The following is a 26,316-nucleotide window of genomic DNA, read 5'->3' on the forward strand; positions in this document are numbered from 1 at the left end:
GCTCAATTACAGCACGCCTCTGTGATGAAGGTGAACACTGAGAGGTGGGCAGGTGTGAGTGACTGGTTTAAATGAATGGATGGTGTGAAAATTGCTCATTAGTATTCACATAGAAATGTGTCTGTCTATGTGTGCATGCGTAAGCGAGTGAAGGAGTGTGTGAGAGACTGTGTGTGTGTGCGTGTGTGTACGTGTGTATGTGTGTGTGTGTGTATGTGTGTGTGTGTGTGCGCAATTGGTGGGGTAGAGGGGGTGGAGGGTCCAGTAAATCTATGATGAACCTTGGCAGAGGTAAGAGCGTTGCACAGCAGCATGTCCCAGTGAGTGCATCAGTGTGTGTGTGTGTGTGTGTGTGTGTGAGTGTGTGTGTGTGTGTGTGTGTGTGTGTGTGTGTGTGTGTGTGTGTGTGTGTGTGTGTGTGTGTGTGTGTGTTCATCTATATATTTAGTAACGTCTGTCATGATAGCCTTGCAAGAGGTGAGTGCAAAGAACACAACTTGGCAAGTTATACACCTGTGTGTGTTTGCTCGGGTGCCTCGGTTCACTGTTTTGTATGTGTGTGTGTGTGTGTGTGTGTGTGTGTGTGCATGTTTCTGTATGATGTGTATACAAAATCCTTGCCATAAACATCATCCCGTGTCACCATAAACCACTGTCTCTCTCTGTGTGTGTGTGTGTGTGTGTGTGTGTGTGTGTGTGTGTGTGTGTGTGTGTGTGTGTGTGTGTGTGTGTATCTGTGTGTGTATCTGTGTCTGTGTGTGAACACATGTCCTATGTGTAACATGTATGCTGCAAGTCTGGTATGTGTTCATTCTTGGCAGCAGTGGACTCACAAACACTACTTGGCAAACCCACATTCCTGCCTGTGGGTACGTGTGTGTGTGTGTGGCGTGTGTGTGTGTGTGTGTGTGGCGTGCCCTGCCTCCGTACCTCAGTGATGAAGGCCTTGGCGGTGGCGGGGCTCATGAAGAGCACGGCGCGGCGCAGCGTGTCCCGGTAGCGGTGCAGCTCCTCCATGCGCATGGTGCGGAACATGCTGGTGATCATCATGTTGATGTTGGCCTCCACCTTCTGCAGAGACACGTCCATGCCCTGCTGCGACGACTGGTCCAGGAAGTCCTCGATCCCGCGGATATCTGAACACACACACACACACACACACACACAGACAGACACACACACACACACACACATGAAAACAGCACAATTAGAAAGCCTTTCATCTTTCATCAAGCTAACGGCCACCTTCTAATGTACTGATGAGATGATGATTTCTGTGCACAACCACAGCCAATCAACTCAGTGTCACCTGGCTAACTGAAACATAAACATAAACCCCACACTTAAAATAGTATGAGCTATAAACAAGCTTAACGACCCACTCTCCCAGCCATCAATTAAGTCCACAGTGTCCAGGGGTGATGAAGTTCATGTCGTTAATAGTCATCCAACTGGGGGGATTGTGTGTGTGTGTGTGTGTGTGTGTGTGTGTGTGTGTGTGTGTGTGTGTGTGTGGGGGGGGGGGGTGGTGTTAGTGGCTAGATAGTGCCATGACGACACATTAGTATTTCTCCACTGCCGCGAAGCTGAGTGAGAGTGGGTGTAGTACATTTGTCACCACCGGTGTCGGTGCGGTGTGGCGGGGCGCCATCCTGGAACGTAGGTAAATAAAACATGAATCACTGGCAGGGAGCGAGGAACCGGGCGTGAGGAACAGAGAGCGAGCTTCACTCGGTGCTTCTGCACTCCGCAGCCTCTCCCCTGAGCCACTATGGCTGTCCTGACATCAAACCCCGTCTGCAAACGGAGCGGGTGTAGGATGGAAGGGAAGCTCAGAGTCCCTAGCACCACAGACACATTCACACACACGCACACGCATACATGCATACACACACGCCGCATACACACACACACACACACACACACACACACACACACACAGACAGACGAGGCTCGGGTGGCATTAAGCCACCATGGGAGTCTTTGTGCGTGTGGATGTGTGGGTGGAGGGTTGAAGACAGCGAGAGAGAGTGAAAGAGAGGGAGAGGGGGCGAGAAAAAGAGAGAGAGAGAGGGAGGGAGAGAGAGACTAGAGTAATATATATATATATATAGAGTGATATATATTTTTTCTACTCGTTTCATTCCCCACTAGGATTAATTAGATGGGTCAGTGCCCCTAGCAACCCTCACTGAGGAGCTGCCAGTGGAGCTGTGCTGAGCAGGGAGGAGAGGAGAGGAGAGGACAAGAGAGAAGAGAGGAGAGGAGAGGAGAGGAGAGGACAAGAGAGAGGAGAGGAGAGGAGAGGAGAATAGAGGAGAGAGGAGAGGACAAGAGAGGAGAGGAGAGGACAAGAGAGAAGAGAGGAGAGGACAAGAGAGAGGAGAGAGGAGAGCAGGGAGAGGAAAGGAGAGGATAAGAGAGAGGAGAGGAGAGGAGAGGAAAGAGGATAGGGCAAGAGAGAGGAGAGGAGAGCAGGGAAAGGAGAGTGTCATAGTGGGGGGCGGACAGGGGGAGGAATGGGTGGCGGCTCTATACTCTATAGTGTACTGTATGGTGTGTACAGACTGATAGAGAGCATATTTCTGTGTGTGTGTTCCCCTGATGGCCCCAGTCGACGGATGTTTACTAGAGGGGCGGTGGGAAGGGCAGCAGGGGGGTGTTGACGGGGCACGAGAGTGGGGTAAAATAAAAACGGTGAGAGAGGGAGCCAGCAGCCTGAACGCCTGCTCTTCATCATGGAAGCGGTTACAGCCCTATAAAGGCCTGACACTAATGCTCCTGGTGATCAGGTCGGCAACAACCCCACCCACCCACCCCCTCCCAAGCCTAATACCCCCACCCCCACCATTCATCCCCTTGCTGGTGTTGAGTAATCACTGGGCACTGAACGCATAATAGATGGGTGTGGGAGTGTGACCTGAGGATGAGTGTGACCTGACACACACACACACACACACACACACACACACACACACACAAACACAAACACAAACACAAAGACACAGATACAGATAGACACACAAAGACACAGACACAGACACACACACACACACAAACAAAATACGAGCACACTGGTGCCAACAAACAAATGGGGCCCTTTCTAGCCCTGCTGGAGTGCGCACACATGTGATTATAATCAGCATTAGCATCTTCATCATTAGCATCAGCATGGCTCCCCTCTGCAGTACCCCCCACCCCCACCCCCACCCCTCCAGCTGCGAGTCGCGTTGAGAGGGGGTGCTTCCTGTCGCATTCAGTGCCATTAAGGCTCTGACGCCTGGTGTGTGGGCAACAGTTCCCCCCGTAAGTGCTAACTGCGTTAATTGTGTTAAAACACATTGTTCCGATAGAGAAGTGCTCATTTCAAATGTAATTGAATTGAAAACAGCAGACTAGGGGAGAGAACGAAAGAGAGAGTAGGAGAGGGAAAAAAATCAAAAGAATCCCAACAGGTGATATCATGGCAGTCCTTCTCCAAACAGGGTGGAGGGGCATCAAATCAGGGCGGGTGGAGGGGCATCAAAGCCACCGACCCATACGGTGTTCTCGGGGAACTGGTGAGGTGCTTGTCAGATGACTGTGGTGATTAATTTCAGCACAGAGACAAGGAGGAGTGGGGACACATTTGTAGGGAGTTTTCCTCGTCTTCTTATTATTATTGCAAAACTGTCACCTGACTGCTGACAGCATCTGGGAGAGGAGAAGCTGAGTGCTACATCTCAACACGAGTTGTCTTCGCCCCCGAGATGAGAAATGCCGAAATACTCCGCTAAATTGACTTAGCACGACACTGACAGCGATGCTGGAGCGGCCACTCTGCAATGCGGTGGAGCGCCACCGCTTTTTTCTGGGGACAGAGTGTACAAAACGCCACGCCACGTAACGTTTAACGATGTTCCTTGCGCGCGTGAGACCATAGTCCTGTGCTATGGCTTAACCAATTTGAAACATTAGAGGAACTGGGAAAGTACGAAAAAAATGTGTGTGTCTTTAAAAGAGAGAGAGAGAGAGAGAGAGAAGAGAGAGAGAAAGAGAGAGTGGAGAGTGTGCGTGTAAAGAGAGGAGTGCAGTTTGCTATGTGGCTCCTGCCATACCCTGAGTGACAGTGATGGCTCTTCTGTGGCTAATTTCTTTACTATGCTTCACAGCACATCTCTGCAAAGGACATAAAGAAACTCACACACAAAGACACACACACACACACACACACACACACACACACACACACACACACACACACACACACACACACACACACACACACACTTGTGCACAGACCAAAGACACATATGTGCACAGTGAGCGCCACACACACACACACACACACACACACACACACACACACACACACACTTGTGCACAGACCAAAAGACACACATATGTGCACACACACACACACACACACACACACACACACACACACACACACACACACACACACAAACACACCAACTACATGCCATTCATTAAAACGGTCTGGGTGCCTACATGAGAGCGAAAGACAGAAAGAGGGAATGAATGAGGGGAATAGAAAGTGACAGAGGGAGAACCTTGAACAGATCTAAAGAACCTGTTCTAAAGAAGTCGCCCACCTCAACTGAGAATGCAGACTTCTGTAGGGGAAGCCATTCTCTTCTTCTCTTCTCTTATCTCTCCCAGGCTTTGGAGATTCAGCGGATGCTGCTATGATAGTTCAGGGCCACATACACGTAAGTGCTTAAGCTGGACTGTGACATGAGCAGCAGGAGCAGGCAGACGCAGGCGGATCCAGAGAGACAGCCCTCAAAGTGCCCCCACTGCACAGCGGGTGAAAACAGACGACCACATCTGATCTTTTCTGCGCTTCTCAGGTTTAATGTGAACCGACTAGCATTACTTGGACAGAGCAACCTTAGACTGCATAGAGAGAGAAGGTCTTTCTGTCTTAAAGTGCTGTGCATATCAAGCATGATTCCTTTTGCAAAACTGTCATCTGTTCTCTTTTAAAAGCTTCTGTCAGTCAATGCTATATTTGCCATGTGCTGATTGCAGAGGACCTTATATATTATAATAATCATTTAATAATCATTTTAGTGGAAATTCCTCCAACATTGATAATGCTAGTTGCATTTACTGTACACAACAGAATGTTTTCGGCCATGGCTTACCAACAAGTGAAATTGTCAACACGAGACAATAAAAGAAGAAATTAATTGGTGACTGCAAAGCACATCAGCCAACTAAGCAATGAGAGGGAGCTAATTTAACAGCAATTACTCAAGCATAATAAATAGAACAATATAACACTACACTACACAGTAATGTTTTAAAATAATGGCCAATATTTTTTTCTGTGTGGAAAGAATTCATCTCACATCCATTTTACTTTCATTTAGTTATTCCATTAAAATACACATTCTCGCAAGGTGTTTGGAAGAGCCTACGGTTTTAGAAAGAGAACTAGGACTAAAGAGAGAGGAAAAGTTCAGAAAAGAGAGGGGGTAGATGGGTGTTTTGCAATTAATCCTCAACAAGCTGAAAGCAAACGGACTGCACTGTTTCAGAAGATTCTGTGAAAGCATGTCTGAAACGCCTCCCCTGCTGATGGCCTGCATGTGCAAGGTCTCACAGAACTACTATTTTCCCCAGAAACGTGTATTTGGTGTGGCAGAGGTTATTCAGCACCTTTGGTATTGCTGAGTCTTGCGCTGCTGTAGCAGCCTTTGAGAATACAGTGCTGACCCTATTCAGAACCACGGACAGCTCCATTCGGATTCAGTGTGTCCAACACTGTGGGCTATGTGCATCGGTGAACATGTGTGTCTGTCCGTTTTTGTTGAGTGAGGAACTGAGGGTCAGTGTGTGTGTGTGTGTGTGTGTGTGTGTGTGTGTGTGTGTGTGTGTGTGTGTGTGTGTGTGTGTGTGTGTGTGTGAAAGAAGAGAGAGTGAAAGAAAGTCCTAGCTTCCAGACAGAGCCATTTTCTTTGGCCATTATCATTTCTAAGCACAGTGAAATGACTGCACCCCCACACGTCCCCTCTCTTTTTCTCTCTTTCTCTCTATCTCCCACTCTCTCTGGGCCCTGACTCTCTCACTGACAAGTTGAATGCCGCTGAGGCTGTATTTTCATGAGTGGACTTTCAAGGAAACCCATGACTGCAGGTAAGAGGAGAGAAGCTCCACCCCACCCTCCTCCACTCCCTCTTCTCCTCCTGCTGTCTGTGTGCCAGAGCCACATTCCAGAGGGCTTGCAGCCACCACACACTCCCCATCCAACACACACTCCCCACCCACCACACGCTCCCCAACCCTCACACACTCCCCAACCCTCACACACTCCCCATCCAACACACATTTACTAACTAACACACACTCCCCAACCAACACACACTCCCCATCCAACACACACTCCCCAACCAAGACACACTCCCCAACCAACACAAACTCCCCATCCACCACACACTCCCCAATTCTCACACACTCCCCAACCACCACACACTCCCCAACCAACACACTCCCCATCCCACACACTCCCCATCCACCACACACTCCCCATCCAACACACATTTACAAACTAACACACACTCCCCAACTACCACACACTCCCCATCCAACACACACTCCCCAACCACCACACATTTACTAACCACCACACACTCCCCATCCTCACACACTCCCCATCCAACACACACTCTCTAACCCTTACACACCCCCAACCCTTACACATCCCCACATGCCGCTGAGGCTGTATTTTCATGAGTGGACTTTCAACGAAACGAGTGATCAGTTAATCAATCAGTAAGACTGGCCCTTGTAATAATTGACATACACCACCACCATACACTCCCCATCCAACACACACTCCCCAACCCCCACACACTCAGAATGACTAGCGATCAGTGGCACAGCAGTAGCATTTCCATGAGATTTCCCTGGAGGAGGTGCAACATCAGCATTATGGGAAGGATGCAGTACGCCACTGGGAGTGCTGTCAAATTAGGTGCACTTCTCAGTTAGCAGTTAATATGCTTGATTTAAATATTACATATAAATAGTTAGACTGGTAATGGTCTTGTATCCAGAGGGTTGAAAACAAAATGTTCCTGCACCACTGAACCGGTGGATAAATAAATACACAAATAAATAAATGAACAAATGAATAAATAAATAAATAATCTGAATGTGCTCTGTGGACTAGACGGGGGGTGGGGGTGGGGGGGATGGGGGGGTATCCATGAGTTCTATCATCTGACATGACTACGGCAATAAGGGGAGAGAGTTGCTTGTGAAAGACCTATGGTACTGTTAAGACCCCCTCCTCTCCCCCCTCCACCCTCAGCTACATAACATCCTGGACATTGGACCCACAATGGCCGCCTGCACTACTCCACTTGCACACTTGAACACTTGCACACTTGTACACTTTACAACTTGGTGTTGTTGTCCTGAAAACACAATACTTCTGCTGCTCTTACATAACTTGCACCACTATGCCACTTTCTTTATTACTCAGGTCAAACAGAACTACCCAAGCCTCTTATTGGCCTGACTTTGCACTAGTTTTTATTGACTGTCTATGCACAATTTCAACAAAATTTTGCTGCTCTTATTTTTTTTTATTATATGTGCCCTCTTATTTACTTATTTACTTACTTTTTTGTTTACTTGAATGTTATGTTTGTCTGTGGACTTAAAATTGGTAAAATATGTCTTGTCTTCACCGTGGGATAGTGAGAAACGTAATTTCGATCTCTTTGTATGTCTGGAACATGTGAAGAAATTGACAATAAAGCTGACTTTGACTTTGACTTTGATCTATCTTCTGAATCAGTGGTCTGGCAGAGCTTAAGGCAAGGCATCAGGGATAGAGAAGACAGAGAAGGCCCTCTCTCACTGTCTATCAGTCTATCTTTCTCTCACTCTCTCTTTCACTCACTCCATCTCTTTCTCCTCCATCTCTTTCTCCTACATCTGCCTTGTTGGGTCTGTCCTTCTCTCTCTCTCCCTCTTCGTCTGCCTCGTGCCCTCAGTCTGCCTGTCCGTCTGTCTATGTATCCCACTCTCTCAGGAGCTTCATTAATGTCACACTGCAGCAGCAGCTGTCACACACACACACACACCTCTTTGGGGACACATGCTTACTTATCCTGCCGCCCTTCTGCTCTTAACCTGCAGCAGTAAGCCATGGTCTCCACAGGGACTGCTGAAAGGATATCTTCCTTCCCCTCACACACTTGCACACACACACCTCAGTTCTTTTGGTCTGCCTATACATTTCATGTGTTTCATTCTCAAACACCTCTCTCTCTCTCTCTCTCTCTCTCTCTCTCTCTCTCTCTCTCTCTCATGGCTGCTGCTCACAAACACACTCCCTCTGACTCATTATTTCTGCCTCTCGTTTCCTCCCTGCCTTTTTGTTCATGTCTCTGCCCCTTTCACACATATGTTCTCTCACACACATTCACAAATACACACACATTCTCTCTCTCTTTCTCTCTCTCAATTCAATTCAATTCAATTGAGCTTTATTGGCATGACAAAAAATACAATTTGTATTGCCAAAGCATACATGTACGTAGTAGTGTGTAAAGACATAAAACAAACCATCATGTGTCAGTGTGTGTGTGTGTATGTGACGGTGTGGATGGGAATGCAAGTAAGTGTGCGTGTGTGCGTGTGTGTGTGTGTGTGTGTGTGTGTGTGTGTGTATTTGACTTTTTGTGTGCTTCACTGATGAAGTGTTTATGGCAAGCATCTATATATCTTACGACTCTATATATCTGCGACTGCGCTCTTTTGTTCCTTTTGAAGGTCTGTATGCATTTCTCTGAATTTCTCTTATCTCTTTCCATTTGCAGCATTCAGCCAAAAAGTTAAGCTCTGTTTCTATGGCACCTTGGTTGCAGTTGGTGCACAGCCTGTCTTCTCTGGGCAGCCAGGTTTGCCTGTGTCTGCCCTTCTCAATAGCCAGACTGTGATAGTGTGAGTGTGACTGTGATTCTCTCTCTCACACACACACACACACACACACACACACACACACACATACTGTACACACACACCCATATTCTCTCTCTCTCTCACACACACACACACACACACACACACACACATACATTCTCTCCCTCTCTCTCTCTCTCACACACACACACACATACACACATACTGTACACACACACCCATATTCTCTGTCTCTCTCTCTCTCTCTCTCAGTGACTTCCTGAAGACCTCACAGAGTCTCTTCCCCTCTTCCCCTCCTGCCCTCCTGCCCCGCACAAAACCACTTGCCCCAAACCTCTCCCCACCCTCCTACCCAAAACCACTGCCCACAAACCTCTCCTACAGCCCCATACCAAAGCACTGCCCACAAACCTCCCCTTCTTTCCCCAAACCACTAGCCTGGAAGCCTGCCCAAATGTATCCCACCCACAAAACTTGAGGGCATTAAATTCAATCAGGAGTTGCTCCACTGAGAAGTCTCTATGGTGCAGTGGATAAGGAGCTGGGCTAGCATGCAGTAGCCAAAAAAAGTTGTGGGTTTGATTCCTGGCTGCCACTGTCGTGCCCTTGAGCAAGGCATTTTACCCTAAGTTGCTCCGGGAGACTGGCCCTTGTAATAATTGACATATGTAGGTCTTTGGATAAAAGCGTCAGCCAAAATGAATAAATAAGCTCAAATGAGATGTGTTGGGGCCAATCAAATTGATTGGGTAGGCTTTATACAATGATGGACAGATATCCCCAAATGTTTTCCTCCCAAAACCAAACCACTGGCCCAAAACCTCCCCCTTCCACCCAACTCTTGCTCCACTGCCTCCTCTTCCTCCCCCATCCCACCTCCTCGTGTTCCCAGACCACCACCACCACCTCCTCCCCCTGTGTCTTACCAAACTGCTGGTCGTAGAAGATGATAAACTTCTGCCAGGTGTACTCGGTGACCACACGCAGGATGACGTCGTTCAGGTAGACGGGCGGCCGCACGAACAGCGTGTAGTCGTCGGCGTTGGGCGCACGGCTGGTGGGCGGGCAGCTGGAGCGTGGCGTGCCGGCTGACGCCCGCTGGATGAACAGGTGCGGGATGTGCATGGCATCGGCCAGCGACTGCAGCGAGCCTGCCGACATGCAGCCGATGGAGCTGACCAGGGCCAGGATGCCCCGGTTCATCAGCTCACAGGCTGGACAGAGAAAGAGGGAGAGAGAGAGAGAGAGAGAGAGAAAGATGTTTAACACTCCTTTATTAAATCTTTATTTGATCTCAATCAGTATTACTTCAACCGAAACTGACTTCTCTTCAAACTGAAACAATGAGACTGTCCGTACTCCAGAAAGAGAGAGGGATGTAGAAAAGGAGAGGGAGGGAGGGACGAAGAGAGTGATAGAGAAAGATTGTGAAGGGGGAGAGAGAGATAGGATAAGGACAGAGAAGTAAAGACAGGGCTGAGAGGAGACACAGCAAGATGGAATGAGAGAGGGCAGAGACAGAGAGACAAAGACAGTGATGGATGCAGAGAGACAGTCCAGAGAAAAGAGAGATGAAGAGAAGAAAGGAGAGAGGGCAAGAGAGGACAAGAAAGGTTAAGTAAGTCCCCAGTACAACTCATTCTAGAAACAAGACACTGATTTAACAGCACTGTGAGCACCAGATTAATTTTGTCCCATTCTAAAGTAGAGTGGAGGCCCAGTAGCCAAAGCAAGGGATGATCAATGCCCTTTCTCATCTGTTTAATTACAACTTTGGAACCAAGTGCAAATATGATTATTTCTCCTCCATTTGGTGTTCATCCAAAATTCAGTAGTTTTAAAATGAAGCCCTGCCATGCAGACTGCCACACTGTCTCAAGCCAAAAGGGATTTGTTCGGTACTGACAACATGGCCTTTCATGAACCCATATGCCAACACACACAACAGAACACATCAAATCTCAGTCAAAGCACAACATGGAGAGTTTCTGTCTCAGTAAAACGGTTTGCAAGCAGAGGCAAGCAACAAAAAAGCCAAGCTAAAAATGTAACATACATTTTCCTACATCTCTTATGTTTGCTTGGAGTTTCAAAACACAGCCCCAAGATCCGTGAGCAATGTTAATTCTTAGACAAATAGATTTAGCGTTGTTCCCTGATGAAGAAAAGGACCATGTGGGCATATGGTGTTGAAATACCGATACAGTACTGCAGTGCACACTGCACACGATACACAGGCGTTGCATAACACGCGGATAAAAGAGCACGCTGTCAAACACATTCAGTGTGTATTGAGAAGGGAGAGTTTGTTTTTCCATACAGCAGAAAGGATGCTGTCTGTCTGCCTACCTGCCTTTCTCCCAGACACGCATCAGATCAGCCCATATGGGTAGGCAGCGATGGGTCATATGGCTTTGAACCGACAGCGCACCTTCCCCGCAGATTAGTGGCGGAATATTAGCAAGCCCGATTAACACCGTGCGTTAAAAAGCGCTGCCGGCGCTGCCACAGCTGTTACCGCGTGTTAGTGTCCTCTCTCTCTCTGTATCAAACGGGATGATGCTAGTTTGAATTAGCACTGACACGCAATACGCGCGCGCACACACACACACACACACACACACACACACACACACATACACACACCCTCCCCTCTACCACCACACTGTCCCCTGAGTCAGGCTCTTGCCCCGGGACACTCGCTGACGGCAGACACAAACATTCATCTCACTTCTCGCACTCTCTTTCTTGTCACCGCGTGAGGAAGGTGAAACATGGACTCGCCAGCTGAGCTGTGATGCGGAGTAATTTGCCAACTCCGGCAGAAAAACAGAAGTGTCAAGTAAGGGCAGCGCTGGAGGAAGCACCCAACAATGCTGCTGAAATAGCAAAATTGGATAAAAAGATGGAAGAGAAAAAAGAAGAAAAAATGTGCACCTCTCTCCATGAGGAATGTGCCACTGAATGTGGGCCCTGATTCAAAGTCAGTTTTATCTTCAGAAAGACCTAGTCACTTGCACATACACTACAAGTATGTATCAAAATAAAGAACACAAACATACACATACACACTAAACAACAAGTATAATTTCCCTACTAATTACCCCTAATGATGCCACTTAATATAATTAAACACAGTTTATGCCCTGCATGGTTTACAGTTCTCTATTAACACACAAGACAACAGAGAGAGAGAGAGGGAGAGAGAGTAAAAAATAATCCCATCATTATTGACTCATAATATGAGTCACAGAATTAACTCAAGCACTATTCCAACAACTGTATATGGTTTGGAGCATTTTCCACTAGTCATAGAAAACATGACAAACAAGCCACAGTGGAACTCATTACGCCAACACTAAAGGCAAGAAAGGAGGGACAAAAAGGACCTGTTTCCCCCACAGCCCATGCTGAAACACAACTCAGTGGCCAACCAAAATGACAAAAGAGTGTGAAAAAAAATAAGCAGTGAAGAAAAATAATCAAATGTTTAACTCCCCTTGGGATTCCAGCAATGTTTACTTATTTATGAACATTATTCCATTTCCAAATTGGAGGAGCTGATGCAAACAGAGTTAAATGATACCCATTCATCTGCATTCATCCTGCCGTGGCCTACAAACCCCAAGAAACTAAACACGCCCCATGAGTGATATAGTATATGCCACACAACACTTTAACTAACTCTCAACCTAATTTATTCCCTTTATTGTCTAAAGATAACATAAATTAAGCGAGGGAATCCGACTCCTTGTAAGTTCACTTCCGTGTCCCTCCCCCGACATGTATTAGCGTGACTACCTTTAAGCATGGCCCTTAATTGATTAAATACAGAAAGTTTTAAGCTGAATAAGCCTAGCTTGGGCTAACAAGATTTCATTCAACATGACAAGCATCCATGGTCCCAGCAATTCAGTCCAGTGTTATGGATTGGGCTCAGTAGTAAATGCATAGCTTTGCTAATCCCTGCTCATTAGGGCACTTTTGTGAATTAGGCGCTCTCATCCTTCACGCACACACACACACACACACACAAACGTGTGCACACTTACTCACTCACACACACACAGAAGCACATACACACACTCTTTGTTTCACTCTCACTCTAACTCTCTCTCTCACACACACACACACACACACACACAAACCACTATGGCGGTGCCTGCATATGCCCCTCATTAATTCATTTGGCCAGCTCCAGTATGTGAGCGCTGGCAAGGCATTAAACACTCATTATTAGATTAGACAATGATTACGTGGCCGATATGATCCATGGGCTTTATATGATTACGTTCCATTACCTTGCTACAGTACATCCAAAAGTCCACACCAAAAAAAAAAAAATGCCTGAGTCACCACCAACTAATCCCCTGGCGCACTGGCATCAGCGGCATGTATGGGAGGTTTGCTCGAGCAAAAGAGGCCCAGCTCCCCTCCATCCTCTGCCGTGCCTCCCATGCCACAGTGTGGGGTGGAGGTGGGCACTGGGCAGGTGGGCGCTAGGCGGCTCTCCTATGGGCATGCCTGAGGCGGGGCTGTCTTGTAAGTCCTTCTGTCTCCAGCAGAAGTTAATGCTGCAGTCACACCTGAGTGGGGCCGAAGTGGCTGGCGAAAAGGATCATTTACTCCTGACAGGTGAACATGAGAGAGCTCAATAACATGCTCCGCTGCAGACAGAGTTCTCAACCCCGCATTGTAGCGCACATCCATTCCCTTGTGGGCCCTTTACGCCTGTTTACATGTCTGCTGTATCTATCAGTGTGTGTCTGTGTGTGTGTGTGTGTATGTTGGAATATGCATATCTCTGTCTCCGTGTATGTTTGTCCATACACAGGTGAGGGAAAAAAAAAAACACACAATTTGCATGTTTAAATTATTTGATCTGTAATTATCAACATTTGCCCAACGACACAGCGCTTAGAGGGTGTCCTTCTCGGTGCCCGCTCCTATATGGCCACTATGACGGTAAGCAAACAGATATCTCTCTCTCTCTCTCTCTCTCTCTCTCTCTCGCTCTCTCTCTCTCTCGCTCTCTCTCTCTCTCTCTCTCTCTCTCTCCTCTCTCTCTCTCTCTCTCTCTCTCCTCAGCCCCGACATCCCCTCTTTCACAGGGGCACTTACCAGCCAGTGCCTCTGCTCAAAACCTCCAACTGTTGAGCACCGCAGATAAAGCCCATGCTAGAAAAGGGGCCCTTTCATTTAATAGTCACACCGGTTTCTGTTACTGTCACTTTTTTTTAAAAAACAAAAAAAACAGGGAGGGATTCACAGTCCATTCACACCTGCTTTTGTCAAATCTACTCCATGCACTTTTCAGCAATCGCTTCACTGCCCCAGTGGTTCAGAAAAATGATCTCCAGACCAGCTCTGTGTGTGCATGATCGATTAAGACAGCTTAGTTCTAAAGTACATCAGCAACTCACTGGCAGTGTCTTCAATGACTAGAGCAGCAAAACAAAAATCTGTCTTTCTCTTGATGATACAGCGTGAAGACAATGGACCATTACTTCCAATTTATAAAGCTTGAATTGCATGCCAGCAATGATTGATGTCATGCTAGAATACATAGCAATTATGGACGACTTTCTCATAACATAATGAATAACATACAATACTGACAGGCCCTGTTTTTCCAGTGAAAGACTCAATGCAAAAGTGAGGTATTAATAGACAGCTGGATGGTTGGTACAGTACAGCTGTCATCGCAGACAAGTTGTCACTCTGTTTTTATTCCTCTCTCCCTCCACAAGAAGATGAGACGACTATGCTGATGTTTTCCTTGCTGTTGGCGCTGCCGACTCGGCCGCGCCTTCTTCCAAACGAGCAGCCAGATGGGGGCAGAGGCCACGGAAGTACCAGCGGCATCTTCTTCTTCTTTTTGTCGGCGGGCAAGAGTGCGCTGTCGAAGCACTCACAAGATGCACTTGTGCAAAGTTTGTCGCACATCAAGAGAGTCCCTGGCGGCGGTGAGTCCTAATGTCACGCCGCTGTGACTGGGGGGGGCCCTCTGACGAGCAGATTGTCTGGCGGCTGCCAACAAGAGCTGCGGTGCGCTTTTGATTCATCGTAATGAAGACGCACGGCCGCATGGTACCATACCAGATGTTCTGCCTTGTCTTAAAACACACACACACACACACACACACACACACACACACACATACAAACATGCACCCATTTAAAAAGCCAAAATGTCATCTGGAAGTAGAGACACCTGGTGAAACTCACTTCAGTGCTGTTTTTAAGAGGCCTCGATAAGACTCCTTAACTTAGAATGACACTTAAGATGGAAAATTCCATAACCATCCCTTACTGCCAGCTGGAAACAGATAAAGAAGTGGTGTGTGTGTGTGTGTGTGTGTGTGTGTGTGTGTGTGTGTGTGTGTGTGTGTGTGTGTGTGTGTGTGTGTGTGTGTGTGTCTGTGTGTCTGTCTGTCTGTCTGTCTGTGTGTGCGCGCAGGTGTATGTGTGCTGAGGACTGCATACATGTGCTATGTGCTATGTGAGTGTGCATGAGCAAATGCGTTCGTGTGTGAGAGACAGTCTTTACATGTGTGTCCCCATATGTGGTGTTGTATAAAATTATCACTATGGTTTGTAGACATCATGATGAGAGAACGAGTTTGAAACTGTAAAGCATGTATTCATATAACCTCAATCATAATCAAGTAATACACTGAAGTTATTCCTAACCATAATACTTTTATAACATTTTAAATAACAAGTTTAACTAATACTATTAACATACTGAAGCTATTCTACCAGAATTCCCCCTGCGTGCGCTCTGTATCCCTATGTCTCTCTTTGTCGCTTTGTGTCTCACTGTGGATGGGAGAAGCCTGTTTGAAAAAAGCATGCTTGGCCTTGCAGCTGCAGAGATAAAGACGTCATCGGAGGCGGGCTCTACTCAAAAACAGCTAGTATGAAAGAAAATGAGTGAACGATATGTAACCCATGAACGATGTGTGACCTGTGATCACTGTATAACCCCCTGAACTTTGTGTAAACCTCTGAACTTGTGCTATACGGTGAAAAGTTCGTACCCTTGGCAGCAATAGTGCTGACTTGCGAAGATAAGACCGAACAACGATCTTTTCATAACGCCACCTGTGGGTTCGAAGTTGCCAAATGTTGTGTCAGCATCTAAGGAGGGGTATAAATGTTGGTGTTCAACAACTGTTCGGGAGTGCGATCATGTGATCCACTCAGGCTTTTCCCTATGTAGTCATTAAAGGAATTTTTGCACGGAACTCTGCCGGACTTTTGCGCTTTCTTTTTGGGATAAGGTTTTGACTTCAGCACTTATAATGGTGTATTTTTGTTACGTTGTAGACAAGATGTTTGGACTTAATTTTTGGCCCGAGTCTGAATATCTGCCACGACAGTGTGTGTGTGCATGAGGTGTGTTTCTCTTTCTCCCCATGATGTTACATACTCGTGCTCTCTCTCTCTCTCTCTTTCTCTCCTGCGATTCAGCATGCAAAGATTCCCCTCTTAATTGAAGCGGCTCAAATTGAGTCATTCATCACAGTGAATCTCCTGAGCTACGCGGGCGGAATGAACCTGTGTGAGTCATTAGACACACAGACTCCTCCAGAGCATTCCTCCACCTCCACCCTTCCCCTCCACCACCCTGTTCACCCCCTCCCTCAATTCATCTTTCACAGCTCCTGCTCCATCTCTCCCTCCATCCCATCCTCCCCACCTTCCTTCTAGAACATCCCGTCCCCAGGCCTTATCAGAGCAAACCCAGGGCTGCCCTTTTGGCCTGGCCACACAACATGTGGATGACGATAAAGTCCTACTAATGAACCACCAATGTGGCCAGTCTGGAATTAAGCTGATCTTTTTTACTGTCTTTCTATGTGCAAAACTGATGTTTGGAATACTTTACAAAAATACTAATTATGGATATTTCTTATTTTAGATGATGTACATGTCTTTTTCTTGTCATTGTCAGAAGAAATTTGTCTTGCTTTGATTTCACCACCACTCTCAAACCAATGAGCTACATTACAGCAAGCCTATAAATGAGGCAGGCACCAAAAATAACGAAATATATAAATAAAATCTTGTCTCTCAGAGCAAATGGTTGATTAAAAATGTAAGGAAAAAACCAGGGCAAGCTGTGCAGCTGCATCCTTCTAGGGCATGGCTGGCACACACAGACACACACACACACACACACACACACACACACACACACACACACAGTCGGAGTGAGGAGCACATAATGCGATGCATTTCACTAAAGCTTTAGTGTATTCCGAGCTCCACAGTTAGCATGCATCACGGTGGCTCACGCTGGCCTTATCTCCCATCAGCCTATCAAGGAATACACGCTCAAAGGTAATTCGCTTTGGGGGGGGGGGGGGTTTGTGAAGGACTCTCCCTTTACATGTGTGCTCTCATGTCGTGACAGTAGACACACGGGTTGCTATAGTAACAAGGGGTCGCGTTTGGTTTTCGAGACCTTCTCATGCGTAATGAGCTGGCTCGGTTTGGGACTGCGCCATCGAGCATGTTGGGTCACATGCCTCGGCGCGACAGTTCAACAGGAAACAAAAGGATGGCCCCTGGGATGGAAAAAAGAAATCGGGGAAAAGAAAAGGACCTCTCGCTTCTCTACGCGAGAGGTTATAAAAATGCAACCTTTTTCAGAAGAGTGATACAAAAGTAGAAAGAGGAGCGTAAATCAGAGGGCTTTGAAGAGGGCTTCAGCTGAAGGCAAAAGTCTCTTTTTTTTTATCTGAAAGGGGTTAGGGTTGGGGCTGCTCTTCAAACATCACGTTGGTTCCAGGGGACGTATTTGCACGCTGATTTGAAACATCAGTCAGGGACTGGGGGAAAAGAAAGGCTTGGTCTGGTAATTATGTATGAGAAGTCATCTCTCTCTCTCTCTCTCTCTCACACGCACACACACAGACACACACGCACACAAACACACACACAGACACACTTCAAAAGGCACGATGGAAGTCTCTCCGCTCTCTCAATTTCACCAGTCTTGCAAACCCACCTCCTCTAGTGCTAAATGCCCATGTGGTTTGTGTGTCTGACTCCCCAGGGAACCATCCTTATCATGACGTTATATCACAATGTCATACAACGCCGTGTGAAGCCACCAGTCACCAGGCCACCCAAACAGCTGATTGCTGACATGGGCTCAGTGTGTGAATGGGGTTTCAGCTTCGGCAGATGGAAGCACTGTTCTGGGGCGAGTATGCATGGGGGGGGGGGGGGGAGGAGGGAACAGCACAATGTGCTTGAGTTTGACATATGTCTCAAGCACCAGCCCACAGGCTCTGATGAAATGCTTCACGTTAATAAAACACGTTGACAGACATGCACGTGACACGCCATGGGGATTGAGCGAATGGGGGTGGGTGGGGGAGAATGAAAATTGCTTGGGTTTGTGTGGGTTTGTTTCTGTGGTGGGCAGGGAGTGAAGGAGTGAGAGAGAGAGAGAAAGAGAGATGGTGTGTGTGTGTGTGTGTGTGTGTGTGTGTGTGTGTGTGTGTGTGTGTGTGTGTGTGTGTGTGTGTGTGTGTGTGTGTGTGTGTGTGTGTGTGTGTGTACGACGTGTGTGTGTTTCTCTGTGTGTATTGCAGAAAGGAGAGGTTGAGAGAGAGAGAGAGAGAGAGAGAGAGAGAGAGAGAGAGAGAGAGAGAGTGCCTGCATCATGGAATCTTACTGACAGATGGCAGAGCCCTCAGAAGAATGAAAGGGTAGACTTGGGACTGATGCTCACATGTAGAATATGCTTCGAGTTGAAAGCAACGTCAAAAAGAGCTCTAAGTAACTTGGTCTGAGCTTTTGTTTATTCATATTCAATGAACACATGTTGGAGCAACACGATCACAGAGTAGACTGGGCTGGAGAACATAAAAACACACTAATTTAGCTCGCATCTCTCTCATCTCACGTCTCCCCCTAAATGGAGTCCTTTGAAAAATCTGTGTCCACAGTTGATTAATTTTCCATCCGTGGAAGAACAGAGGAAATGATGTTGAATCAAAATAAGTGCTCTGCAAAAAGACACAAGGTCACAAGGTACATTTCAATCCGTGAATTAGTGAAACACACACAGTGAACACACAGCATACACACAGCATACACCATCCCAGCCTTGAGCCATTGTCTCTTGGCCTTGGTCACTTCTATGCCTACAGTGTTGAATAGTCCTTATTTCCCGTTCTTTCTCTCTCTCTCTCACACACACAATCTCTCTGTCCTTTCCTGGTTTTCTCAAAGTGTGAATACAGGTGAATAAGCCGTCACTTGTTGTGCACCTCAGTGACACAGAGAATTCACTCAGCTGATCTGCCACAAAAGAGTGGCCGTGAGCTGCAGTGTGAGAGAGGAATCTGTGTGTGTGTGTGTGTGTGTGTGTGTGTGTGTGTGTGTGTGTGTGTGTGTGTGTCCATATGTATACCCAGTTTAGAGCCTCATGTGCTTCAATGTGCTTGTTTTGGTAGAAAAAAAGAGGGGGAGAGAGAGGAGAGATCCAACTACGAATACGGAGCAGCTGTGATGAGAAAGAGAAAAAGAGAGGGAATCAAAGAGGGGTGAGGACAGATAAAACATACTGTACAATTGGTGAATGCTTCTGCCAGGTCATTTATTCAACAAGATGTGACAAGATGGAGTGAGAGAGAGAGAGAGAGCAGGATGGAGTGAGAGAGAGAGAGACTTGACAGCACTTCACTCACCCTGAAGAATGTGGAAAGAAGGAGGAGGAGGAGAGAGAGAGAGAGAGAGAGAGAGAGAGAGAGAGAGAGAGAGGAGAGGATGGCCAAAAGGAAGGCCTTCCACTGCCTCCAATCAAAATCCAACAGGGGCCTTTGGTCATGGAGCCAAAATGGCCCTACAGAGGCGCTGTAGCCACCGCCCACCACAGGTGCCACACACACACACACACACACACACACACACACACACACACACACACACACAAACACTTCATTGACAGCACATCTGATAACTTCCATGCCCAGTGCTCCATTGTCCTGGCCCCCGGGTGTCAGCCGAGACACGCTCTCACGTCCATCACCATTGAAAGCATCATTGTCTCAGACTCAGATGATGCACTGGGTGCTTTATGAGTGACTGTGTGTGTGTGTGTGTGTGTGTGTGTGTGTGTGTGTGTGTGTGTGTGTGTGTATGTATGGGGGGTTTCAGAGGGTGGAGCTGCTGTTGTTAAATGCTGTTGTCCGGACACGGAGCAGAGAGATCACAGATGGAGAGAGGGGAGGTTTGTTTTCTCCAGGCGAAGAGAAAACTGGGAGGTTTGTTTTCCTATCCAGAGAGAGAAGAGGAGAAACATACAGAGAGAGAGAGAGAGAGAGAGAGAGAGAGAGAGAGAGAGAGAGAGAGAGAGAGAGAGAGAGAGAGAGAGAGAGAGAGAGAGAGAGAGAGAGAGAGAGAGAGAGAGAAGCAGAAGGGAGGGAGAGAACTGATCTAATTAGCGGTTCGACACTGAGTGTGGAGGAGAGGATCCAGCCGGCAGCAGAACAGGGGGGGATCGGTTGATGGAGAGAGAGCAGAGATCCACGCCCAGCTGTGAGGGGACGGCGCTGAAAACGCCGCCTGGATTCTCATAAAGCACCAGACGATTAACAAAGATGGTGTGTAGTTAAGCTAGCCAAAATGACTGGGGATCAGCATGTATCAGGCAAGGATTTCGAGAAACAACTGAGATATGTGACATACATCTATATATATATATATATATACTGCAAAACAAAAAAGAAACTCACTGATAATTCAGCAAGGCCAAGATAAAGCAGAGACTACAAACTCAAAAATCAGCTCATGTATCAACTCCAGGACTAACTGCAGGTGCCATGCCAACAGGACCAGCGAGTAAGTCTCTAGCTCAGTGAGAGAGAGGGGGGGGGGGCTAGGGACACCAGTAAATGAGCTCAATCTCAAGTCATGGCTCAACAGAGGGCCACACTCATTAACGGGGACAGATAGATGAGAATCCCTTCCTCATTATCACTCACTCACTCACTCACTCACTCACTCACTCCAGGAGTATGTGTTTGTATGTGTGTGTATGTGTGTGTCTGTTTGAGTGAGTGTGTGTGTGTGTGTGTGTGTGTGTGTGTCTGCCTATCTTGCCTAGATGGAGATACACCTCATCTAAGTAGCCACGACTCTAAAGGAACCATGCTTTTTTCCCCCTCAGTTGGGCCTATCACTTCTAACTTCACAGAATCAGCATTTCTGGTGGACCGGGAGTCCGGATCGATGCGGCAGATTGCTTCGCCCTCCGCCTGCACACAGCGGCGCACCTGGAGGGCCCCGCCGACACTGCTGTGAATACAGTAAAGACACACTGTTTACTTTGACAAGCATTACTTTCCGATAATTGCTGACGCCACTTGTAATTAACTCGCAAAGTACCCTACTGCATTCAGTGGTCGCCTCCTTCCATGGGAGATAATAAACCTCTCCTTTCACACATCTCTTCTCTCCCATCTGTTTCTCCAACTCTCTCACTCTCTCACTCTCTCCCTCTCTCTCTCCCTATTCGTTCCATTCAACACTGCACTGACATAACAAAAATAAATTGGTACTGCCAACAATTAAAAGATACCAAATAGAAACAAAACATGCCCTAAATTATGTTTAAATAAGTGATTAACACTTCTTTAAAGACCATAATGATCACTAACTATAAATCTTGTTTCTTTTTTTCTTTCTTTCTTTCTCTTTCTTTCTTTCTTTCTTTCTTTTTTTCTTTCTTCTCTCTGTTTCCTGTACCTGTATCTCAGAGGCTGTGATCACAAAGCCAGACTGTAGCACTAACACGGTTCTCCTCACAGCAGAGCAGGTAGAGTCTGACTCCTCTCAGTCGCCAAACACACTGTTAGACCCCCCCCCCCCCACCCCCAACCTCCAGCCCACTCTCACCCCACTGCCCAAGTCCTGTCACACCGCCTGAGATCCTTGGAGCATTCAATCTGGTTTCCCATTCCGCTATCTCACACACACACACACACACAGCAACCCCAGTCACCGACCACCACAGCTCCTCCAATCTTGCCATCAAGCACACACACACACACACACACACACACACACACCCAGCGGCTGGCTCCCAGGCTCCCCCCATGATGACAGCTGCTGTTCCTCGGTTGGGCTCCCGCCCCAAAAACTGGCGGGGTGAGAGAGCCGATCTGTGGGCTCAGGCTGCTCTGTCGGAGGGGAGCCTTGTTTTAAAGAGGTTTGTTTTCTCCCAGCTCCCAGCATGGCGCTCCACACACAGTAAACAAAACACGCCAGAAGCCAGCGCTGAATGCCTCTGTGTGTGTGTGTGTGTGTGTGTGTGTGTGGTTTTGTGTGTGTGTGTGTGCGCGTGTGTGTGTGTGTGTGCATGTGTGTGTGTGTGTGTGTGTGTGTGTGTGTGTTTTTACTAAAAGCGCCCACCCTGGCAGGATCAACCACCTCTCCCCCATACCTGCAAGCTCTAACCTCAGTGTGATAGCGTATCTCCCCACCTCAGTGGCCTGTGCCAGCTGAGCCGTGAGCTTCCGAGGGGATGTAACTAAGTGCTGTGAGCGAGTGGGTCGGGGAACCATACAGTCTGCCGCGGTGGCTGTGAGGCAGCGCAGTCGCGTTCTACATCTTGCACATCTTATTGATCGGACGGGTCGATCGCAAGGCCTTCTCTTTCACACAGGTTAATAACGAACAGGACAACAGCTAAAGATGTTTGACTTCCTTTAGAAAAAAAAAAAAACATACAACTGTAAAAAAAAACAAAAAAAAAAAACATATCGCTGCATCAACCGGGTAGAATATGGCTACAAAAGCCTCAGAAGTCACTGACTGACTTTTTGGCACAAGATGAAAGTGGATTGGTAGCATTTATGTGACTCTCCGAGCTGTAGCTCAAAGAGGCCAAATGCATCCTACTGTTCCTACCAACAGCGACAGACGTGGCGGCAACATGCACGGCTGCACCGTGGCTAAGCTTTTTAGCACCACTCACATTCCCGGCTATGCCACACAAACTGCAGTTATGTAAGGACTCCGAGGGTGGTGTGGAATGGGTGGGGTTGGGGATAACGGAAGATGAGTGTGTTGGGGTGGCGGGGGGCACAGAAGCGCCATCCCCCCATTTTTGGCTCCCATTCTGACTCAAGGACCTCCCAGCACAACACGCGGCAGCCGGCTCTGACGCCTCGGCAGTGTGGAGGGGTGGGAGCGCGCTGTTTGCACTGCCGAAAAATGTTCACACCCTGAAGTTAATATTCTTTGACAGCTGATCGCAGCATGTGGCTGTGTCAATGCCTTCCCACAGAACATGGGAACACGTGCGGACGGCACAGTGCTTGATGAATATTTACCAGCGGTCATCCACCCCCCCACCCCCCCGCACCCCTCCACCAAACTCTCTCTGTGATGTAGCAGCAACCCTCCACACGGAGGCAAGTCCCCTCCATAATTCAAACGTGCATGCCAGTGCAAGTGCAGAGGAGCCGGCGAACGCATGAAATGAAAATGAAGGGCGAACAACGCCAAGCCCGACGCGAGACTTTGGGTGAGATCCAAAATTTAACTTTGTAAACAGAAATTTTATTTTTCACTCCATCGCCGACGCCCCGAAGTCCAACTCTGATGGCGTCAGCGGCTGGCGAGTGGAGCGAAACAAACAGAGACGCACTGACAGAGACATGAGCAAGACGGAGGAAATAAAAAAACACAAAAGAGAAAGGGAAAGGAAACGACTCATTCATTCATTCATTACTGGGCCGCCTCCCGCGGTCAGAGAGCTTCCTGAGTGCCAAGCACAACTGTGAACTCCCAGATAGAGGAAAGATGGCGAATCTTTATTTTTTTTTGTGTCTCTTTCTTTCGGGTCCTGAAACAGCTGGTGCTCCTCGAGAAACTTCTGGTCTCACCTCATTCCCCTCCTTCTCTTTCTCACTCTCCTCTCTATCTTTCTCTCTTTCTATCTCTCTCTATCTCTCCATTCCTTTGCTGAAAGCTCACCAGATTCCCACTGTTGTGCTTTTTGTGAGGGCCTAGACAGATGCTAGGTTTAATGCCTTAATTCTTCTCCCTGTCAGCTTTCCAGCCTCTCCGATACTTCAACACAGATTCCAATTTAAAAGAGACTGTGATCCAATTTAAGAGGGGGAACTGGCAAGTTCCCAGTGCAACAGTGCCGTCGTGAGGGACTTGTAGTGCAAGAGTCTGCTGCACATGTTGCTGGAGGGTTACACACACACCCACACACACACACACACACACACACACACAAACACACAGACACACACACACACACACACGCATGCTGATATGTAATCAAGTAGCAATTAGGTAGAAAGGAGTGGTGTACGGCGTGACTACTTAAGCACTCATGTACGAGGAGCGAGAATATGTCTAACCTCTTCTCTCAATCTGGTGCTTATACACACGCACACGCACGCTCACGCGCACAAACACACACACACGCACACGCACACACGCACACGCACACGTAAACACACGCATACACACACACACACACACACGTAAACACACACATATACACACGCGTAAACACACACACACACATATACACACACGTAACACACACACACACACACACACACACACACACACACACACACACACACACACAAACCATTCTCACCAGCCTTCCCCTAGGATTCTGACTAACGCACTCGTACAGTATGCACTGCAATAGAAATAGAAAAGTGCTCAAGCGCTCAAAAGATCAAAATGACACTTGTGTGGCAGTCATACGCTACAGAGGGCACTTTGAAAGCAAAATGCAGCAGGGAGGCCCAAGGAGAAAAAAAAAGACAGACAACAACAGGAAAATAAGAAATGATGCTGAAAAACAAACACATCGGCACTCTTATGTAAAGGCATTTGAGGTGGCTTTTGCTCCCATAGTTAGACAAATAACTTTGGAAGATAAATAAAGACTAAAATAAAGAAAACACACACACACACACACACACACACACACACACACACACACACACACACCCTCAGTCCTTCACTCACAAAAAGGAACAGACACTTAGTCACCCATATCTATTGATGCACATATACACAGTGGTGGACATAAAATGTGAATGTTGCTGTCCACGGTCCTGAAAACAAACAAACATAAACACACACATACACACACACACACACGCATGCACACACGCACGCACACGCACACACAAACACACACAAACACACACACATTCACCCTCAGTCCTTCACATTGACATTACATGATGAACATTTTAGTATAGACATTCTGGGGGATGTTAATTTGTATGAGAGAAGCTTCAACTTCTGGGTATGTAGCATTGTGGCATAAAGCTTAGGTAGTTATCTTGCTAACTCTGGCAGAAATCTCCAGTGTTCTTGTTCCATGTAGTTTCGTGTTGCAGCCACAGGGTTGCAGCAACAGCACGTAGACTAGCCTACAGGAAAGCTGTTCGTACTATTCGTAACTCATTCGGAATATTTTGAAAACGTAACAGCTAGATATTCTGTCTTCTCATTTTGTAGACGAAAATGAAGAGAGATTTTATCTTTTATTTCATGCAAAACATTTTAATCTCGTCTTTTTTCGTCAACAATAATGCATCTTAAGATAGTCTTAGTCAGTGTTTCAGGACATTACTGCCGTCTCGTCATCGTCTCGTCTTAGTCTTGAAAAAAAAGGTCATTGACGAACATATTTCCTCTCGTCTCGTCTGACGAAATTAACACTATGCCAAAACAAGACATGTATGACCTTATAGACACAAAGCAAAGACACTGGTGACGATGGACTCAGAGCTGCAATGTCACCTGAACTGCTACCACAAATTACGAAGCATTTATCAGGGTCAACGATACAGCAAGCCATCTGTCAACCGAGAATACCAGCAGGGCATGTTGCATTTTCTGAATCTGCCTCGTAAGTTAATGGAAATATATGACCGATCATTTGAGTTTTGGCATCATTTTAGAGGGGACTTGCATCATTGCTCAAATTACCCTGCAGACCTGGTCCCTGCACCCTGCTGATGAAACACTTAGCTGGCAGTGATTTACATACAATCCCAGCAGCTCGCTCTCCCGAGGAAGAGCCGCCCAACATTTTCTATCTCAGAACAGGGTAGCAAAAGAGAGAGAGACAGAGAGAGAGAGAGAGAGAGAGAGAGAGAGAGAGAGCGAGAGAGAGAGAGAGAGAGAGAGAGAGAAAACAGCTTGTTTCCGTACCAAAGTCAACCCCCCCACCCAACCCCCACCACTACAACCACAGCCAACATCGCCCGCCAACGTCAAGCTCACTGGCGTGTCTCAATCCCCCTCTACCTGGGCTGGGGAGAAACAATAAGCCCTCAACGTACCATGGACAGG

At 47.3% G+C, this 26,316-nt stretch overlaps 1 protein-coding gene across 3 annotated transcripts in view; it reads right to left on the reverse strand.

Moving 5' to 3' along the window:
• The window catches only part of grid2 (glutamate receptor, ionotropic, delta 2), a 312,935-nt gene that overhangs the window by 128,959 nt on the left and 157,660 nt on the right, over positions 1 to 26,316 (reverse strand). For all 3 annotated transcript variants that reach the window (XR_007193537.1, XM_048243391.1, XM_048243392.1), the window contains exons 3-4: positions 9,870 to 10,157; positions 931 to 1,136 (exon numbers count right to left, since the gene is read on the reverse strand). Coding sequence is in view for 2 of the 3 variants with exons in the window: in XM_048243391.1 (XP_048099348.1) it covers positions 931 to 1,136; positions 9,870 to 10,157 (494 nt within the window). In the remaining variant the exon portion in view is untranslated. The remainder of the gene's footprint in view (positions 1 to 930; positions 1,137 to 9,869; positions 10,158 to 26,316) is intronic.

The sequence above is a fragment of the Alosa alosa genome, chromosome 5, assembly GCF_017589495.1.
Source record: "Alosa alosa isolate M-15738 ecotype Scorff River chromosome 5, AALO_Geno_1.1, whole genome shotgun sequence".
Classification (NCBI taxonomy): Eukaryota; Metazoa; Chordata; class Actinopteri; order Clupeiformes; family Clupeidae; genus Alosa; species Alosa alosa.